The 6,676-nt window shown below is 31.2% G+C and overlaps 1 protein-coding gene across 1 annotated transcript; it reads left to right on the top strand.

The window, feature by feature from the left end:
- Window positions 1–2,369: 2,369 nt before the first annotated feature.
- On the top strand, window positions 2,370–6,542 carry LOC119690206 (excitatory amino acid transporter 3-like). Its single transcript, XM_038105218.1, has 5 exons — window positions 2,370–2,634; window positions 2,866–2,961; window positions 6,013–6,180; window positions 6,243–6,285; window positions 6,418–6,542. The coding sequence occupies exons 1-5, from the start codon at window positions 2,453–2,455 to the stop codon at window positions 6,481–6,483; spliced, it is 555 nt and encodes a 184-aa protein (XP_037961146.1). The 5' UTR covers window positions 2,370–2,452; the 3' UTR covers window positions 6,484–6,542.
- Window positions 6,543–6,676: the final 134 nt, after the last annotated feature.

Here is a 6,676-nt window from a genome sequence, read left to right on the forward strand (position 1 = left end):
ATGATGATAGTGAGGAATCAGATATGATGAATATTTTGTGATATTTGAAATAATTATATATGTCTGGTTAAACAATTAAACTTGACATGCAAAGAGCGCAGCCAAATCTGGAAAATATTTGTTGATGTTCATTGAGTTGTCATTTGAAGCATTTGAGAGCAACTTTTTATATGATATTCTTTTAAGTGTTATAATCGATTTTTAAAAAAATATTTTTTATTAGGTTTAATAACCTTACAGCTAAGTTATTTACGTATTGATTATGTTGCTTGAGAATTAATATATAGAATACATATGAAAGTAATAGACCGGTACTTGATACATCAACATTTAAAGTAAGTCCAAGAAGTTGTGTATATTCTCTACCAAAATTTTCGTTTGATTTCCCAACAAACTCAAGCAATTTAAACATATTGCAAATAGCGAAGGACATACTCCAAAGTATATTTTAATCAAAGTTCTCCGTGCATATCCTGCGTATGATGTTCAATCTTCCTATTGTAAGAAGAAAGACATATAAGTCTTTCAATTTAGTAGTTACCCAAACACTTCCAATTCATCATTGTCTACCTTCTTTTAACTAATTTGTTTAAATATCTTTAGCAACTTAAAGGTCTCAGTGCAATTACAAGTTTAGAATACTTACTATATAGAATACATATAAAAGTAATAGTTTCGCTATAACAATTACCCTCAATAACAGCTATCTTCTATTATTTATTCTACTTTTTCTTCTGTATTTTGTATTAATCAAATCAATCCTGTTTTTACAAATAATTTATCTACAATATCAAATGAGATTCCCTTACACCTTTTTAGTTGGTATATTAGTTAGTATAGTTTCTGGTAGTTTCTGTTTTATATAACTGATTTTTCTTGTTCTCAATCTCAAAAATGATATAATTTTTGCCTCCGGTAGAGTCTTTTGATTTAATTGAAAATCATCATTTTTACTCTGATTAATTCTTGACTAATTTATAGCATCTACTGTTAATTATTTATTCGAAAGTTCTAAAGAAAACTGATGTCGGTGCTAGTGAAGAAGAAAAAAAGAAAAAAATTGAATCCTCCTTGCTTAACTTAGAAAACACTTTTGATTCCTTATTCTTCATATTTGCGTGCGAAAATTCCACCATAATAAAGCCAGTTGATAATGGGAATATCACTGAATCAATTACAAAGTGGGGTTCCTAGCTTACGTTTGGATATGAACCAGCCTGAGTAGAGACACAACAGCTTTTACGATGTCTTTTTCTCCAGCACCGGTAAACAAGAGCTTAAACAAATTTTGCAATGCAAGCCTAACTCCATGGTGAGCTGTGTACTTCAATGATCCATTAAAACCAATATATCCACAGATATTTTTGATTTACTTTTATGTATGAAAGCAGAGTTTCATGAAGTGATGTATATAAAACATATCGCTGTTAATTTCGCTAATGAAGAAATATTATTTTAATTTCTGTTGACCTGACACAAAAAATGGACGTATGTTAACCTCTGACACTGGTTAGGAGAAGCAGAATTGAAACGGGAGGTTTCATTGAAGGTCCTTCTTCGATACCCGAAGTTTTATTAAAAGTTTGAAAGTACTACTTAACATGTTTTTAAATCGTTGACATTATAAACTCTCTTGTAAGAGATGCAATATTACCGAAAAAGCTTGAATAAGTACCTCACTGTCATTTAAAATTAAGAATTAATTTTTCAAGAAGTCCAACAAGAAAATAGGCTTTTAAGATGTCGAAAATTTCAGTCTATTATAATAAAGTAGAGTTTCGAAGTTAATGGAATTTACAAATCAGTAGATACACTAGATCTGGCTCTTGTGCCACTACCCATCTATTCCCCGTCAGTGTTATTTGCTTGCATTTTTAATTGTTGAAGCTTTGATGCCAAAGTAGTTATCAAATATGTGATCCGATTCATCACAACTGGTAATTTGTTGTTTCATTAAAGTTTTCAAGCTTTATATTCGCAATTAATTATATCACAGATACTAACTGCTGCTTTCTATATTTCCTTCAGTAGTGAAGTACTAATTTGTAATGTATAATGTTATAATGGTATAATGTATGATGATGATTTTGAATTATACGGTAACACCATGGGCGTATCGGCCTAAGTGAATCCCTTGGGATCACCGGTATAATCTAACCTGACCTACTGTCATATTCAAACAATATCACAATTGTTTATACGACATAAGTGTCTAAATATATTGATGTTTTAAAATCTAACTCACATAATTTATCATAATAAAACATCAGTCTATATAGATTTTTTTTTGAATATAATTTACCAATTTTGATTTTTTTTGTTATTTCTTATATGAAACTTATATCTTATATGTTTTTTCTTTTCTTTACAGTTTCCATTAACTATAAGTCCTTAAAGTATAAGCACAGATTTTTCCCAAGACGGGTCAGTATATACATATACATTCTACAAAATGTCAAGACCTAGAAACGAATCCAAGTTTCGCTTGTTCATGCAAGAGAACTCGCTTACATTGTTCACAGTCACCGGTGTGTTCATTGGAGGTTTAATTGGCTTTATCATTAAAAATAGCACAGGACCCTGGACAAAACGAGAAATTATGTATATATCGTTTCCAGGAGAACTTTTCTTGCGGTGAGTATATTTTTAAAAACTTATTAAATACAGATTTTTTTCTGTATTCTACATTTGTTTTGTTACTTCATATTTAATGAATAAAATGTAATATAAGATATATAATGAATATACATGTTTAATCATAATTAGTTATATGGTATAACTTATATGATAGTAATACATTTATCAATATCTCATATTTCTAAAGAAACCATGTACGTGATTAATTATATATTTTCTCTTTTGCAGTATGCTAAAATGTTTAATTGTACCTTTATTGGTTTCGTCCATCACAAGTGCGATAGGTGGTCTTGATCTGAGCATGTCAAGTAAAATTGCTTCGAGGTAAGTAGTTTATATTATAAGAAACACTATTCTTTTGGAATTGTGAATTAAAATTCGAAAGAACTAATATTAACAAAACAAGATATTAACAAGACACTAACAATAAAAACAACCACGTTGATACTACTGTATTATAGGGCGGGATCATTGTTTGTAGGACCGGGTTTAAGTTCATCACACGAATAAATCGTGATATATTTTTCAAAAATAAAGTCATTGTGCAATTTTTTCTTACACAAGCAATATTTTTATTTAAAACAGGCACTGCAGAATAAAAGAATAAAACTCTTTTTAATTATTGCTTTAAAATTTTCTAAAGTTCTTTCCCTAAAACTATTGGTTGTCAAATTTTTTTGAACAACCACCAGTTTTATGTCAAACTAAACAATATTTTATTTATTGGTATGCATGCTAGGTGAATTGATAAATACCCGGCTTAAGCAATAAAAATGTATTTTTTTGGAAAATTATGTTTTATGCTTCTATATAGTTCTCCTTTATGTCGATAGACTGAGTTCAGTAATCTTCCAACATTTAGATACGTTTTAAATAATATGAATTGTGAAGTCCTCCAAAATATATCTCTCAGTTTCCCATTCCACGTCATTATTTGATACAAATCCCTTTCCCCTGCGGGCCGAATCTGTAAAATACGGTGGGTGAGAAAGCAATTCGTGCGGTAATTTATTTAATTTTGCCATGATTTTCATTAAGGTGTGAGAGAGCACATTGTCCTGTAAAAACAAATTTTTTTTCTTCGACAAATGTGGTCGTTTTTTCTTTATTTCCTCATACAATCGATCCAATAATATGTAATAATAGTATTCACTTGAATCTCAAAATACGGAAGCCAAAACTTTTTCAGCGGATTGTTGTGTTTGTGGTCGTTTGAGAACACTATCCGCAGTCTCTAAGCATTCTCTCGAATTGTATTTTTCTTCAAGTGTGAACTAATGGATCCATGTTTTATTAATTCTCATGTTCGCAGTCAGCTAAATTGTGCATAAACATTTCCAAACAATGTTTTGAATGACGAAGTCGTTGTCATTTTTGGTCAATTTTTCATACCCAAATATTGTCATCTGTGCTATCTCATACAATTTAATTTTTGGATCAACCAACACAATATCGTGGACTTTTTCAATGTTATTTCAGTTGCTACCCCTTTTGGACGACCCGGACGCTCTTCATAAAAAACACACGTACGACCACGTTCACATTGAACTGATGGTATTCATATTATGAGGATTTACTACAAGAATAGTAACGATTATTTAAATGAAATATTTAGTAAAGAGATTCGTTTTTAGTTTGATGAATAATTAAACTAACAAAAATGTTGCATTTAGAGCAATGAAAATTCACAAGTAGCATCCTGTGAAAAACCAGTGCATCCGCAGAAAATCACCGTATATGTGTTATTTGGTCTGAGGTGAAATTGGTCGGCAGTTATTTAATAATAACGAAGGTCTGACATAAAAAATATATTTTTATTGTTATTATTTAACCATTTTTTCAAAGTATATATAATTTCAAGAAGAAGGCGCTATAACTACAAAACACACAACGCATTCTGTGTTCTCACATTTTAATCATATAAAGTGAACACCAAGCTAAGGGGCCATTTCTTTTACTGGGCTCTTGTTTGTGGAACTTATTAAATAATTGTATATGTGCGAAGAATCTTCAAGCTCTCTCTATGTTTTTAAAAGTAACACCCTTTAAATTAGAGCTATTCTATTACCGGCTATATGCAAGCAAGTTATCGAAAATTACGTTAGATGCGTGTATCACGAAGAGAATTTGAGTTATATTCTAATTATTCCATACCTAATCCAAATTCCAAGTAGTAAAAATTAAATAGCGTTGTAAATTGCAAAAATGTCTCATTTATAACTAATGTGTCGAAACCATAATATGAATAACCTCGTAGAACTCAAACACAATGTTTTGCGTACATCATATAACCTTCCGGATCGAACTCGCTATTAATAATTACCTTTGCATCAATTCAAAACTGTCAAAACTTTGATGTTTTATGACATTGTCGTACATTTTCTTTTTGTTTCATACTAAAAAAAACGTACCTGTCTTTACAGGGCACTGGACCATAGCACGGCATGAAGCTAGACTTGGTGTGCACTGTGGTATCTCCTATAACGCGTGTCTATCAGCTCTTGAAGAAAGGGCACCAGAACACCTACTGTGTCTATGTCTGGAACCAGGTTTTTCTAGGTTACTGCGGGCCCCGTTCTTCAACACATTTAGCTATATCTAGCATAGGCTAGAGTTTTGTCCTTATAAATGCATCTAGCTGTTTCTAGTTTGACCTTCTTTCTACCCATTATTAGGAGGATTTGTGGATTTAAAATGGCTTTCTTAGCCAATTGAGAGGGATTTGTTTCTCCTTCCGCCTCAACTAACTAAGTAACTAAAAAAATACTTTTTATCGTTTGTTACAATAGCTGATAAGCTTGATTCGATGTCATCACATCTTTATTCAAAATTCAATAGACGGTACTGTCTGTCTTGCAGTTTTCTTTTCGATGAGTCTCGTCGACAGCTAATAGCTGATTCAATGAATTATTTCAGTTTTCTCTATGTTTGGTTCGTTGCTAATGGTGTTTTGTGACGATACTCCTTCATCGTCTTAAAGGTCTTCTCGGGATAGGTCAAACCAACGTAAAACCTTTTTGTTTCCGTACACTTTTATTTAGTGTTCCGTGCATTTTACTGCCATTTTTACTCAATTTTAAGCATAATTTAGTAATTTTTTTTTTTAACCTTGTTATTTCAATCAACCGACACAAAGGGAATTATTTAAAATTTGAACAATATGTAGATAAAATATACATCATTTTGCTACCATCATCAACACAGAGATATCATATCACTAGGAAATTTTATGCGTATTTCTGTTTTATATATTTTGCAGTTATATTACACTTTTAAGGTGTATGTCACTTTTTTACATAAATATGCATTAAGATACATATTGAAACACACATTAATAGTTATTTTCACAAAATCCATTTCTTATCTTTATTTTAGATCAATTATTTATTATCTACTCACAACAATATCAGCTGTGATTTTGGGTATTTGCTTGGTCACCACAATTAAGCCTGGCCAAGGCGCCAAAATTGAGGCGACACACATTGAGTCTGTAGATAAAGCCTCCAAAGTATTAACTCCAGACACGCTAATGGATTTAGTGAGGTATGCAGTGTACACAACAGAATTAAGTTGAATTTTTAATTCACTATTTATTTTTCTTGCAGAAACATGTTCACAGACAATATTATACAGTCGACAATGTTTCAGGTACGTATGACCTATAAGCGATCCCAATTTGCACATATGGATTGAAAGCGATATTTGTGCTAATTTATAATTATCTAGATTGCATCTCATAATATTAATTTTCATTTTTGTTTTCACTTCAATCAACCAAAGTGCAACGAGCAAAATGCCGAGCAAGTCTGCCGGGACTTTGAACATGCAAATTTAATGACAATTTGATAAGTGCATCCGTTGAATCATCTTCCATGCCATAAACCCAACAATCCGCAAATATACATATGTGTGTACGAGTACCTTTAGCAGTTTAGTATGTTTGTAGCAGCTCGACATGAATTTGGGTAAATTATTCAATTTACTCTCGTAAATCCTGTATAATTTCAATATTTCATTATATTTCTGTTCTTTTTTTTTT

The sequence above is a fragment of the Teleopsis dalmanni genome, chromosome X (assembly GCF_002237135.1).
Source record: "Teleopsis dalmanni isolate 2A chromosome X, ASM223713v2, whole genome shotgun sequence".
NCBI classification, from domain to species: Eukaryota; Metazoa; Arthropoda; class Insecta; order Diptera; family Diopsidae; genus Teleopsis; species Teleopsis dalmanni.

Excerpts from the sequence above, each read along its gene's own strand:
- LOC119690206 (XM_038105218.1), top strand. The coding sequence starts at position 2,453 with ATGTCAAGACCTAGAAACGAATCCAAGTTTCGCTTGTTCATGCAAGAG. Across the intron at positions 2,635-2,865 it reads CCAGGAGAACTTTTCTTGCG|TATGCTAAAATGTTTAATTG; the intron begins GTGAGTATATTT and ends TCTCTTTTGCAG. Across the intron at positions 6,286-6,417 it reads TACAGTCGACAATGTTTCAG|TGCAACGAGCAAAATGCCGA; the intron begins GTACGTATGACC and ends AATCAACCAAAG.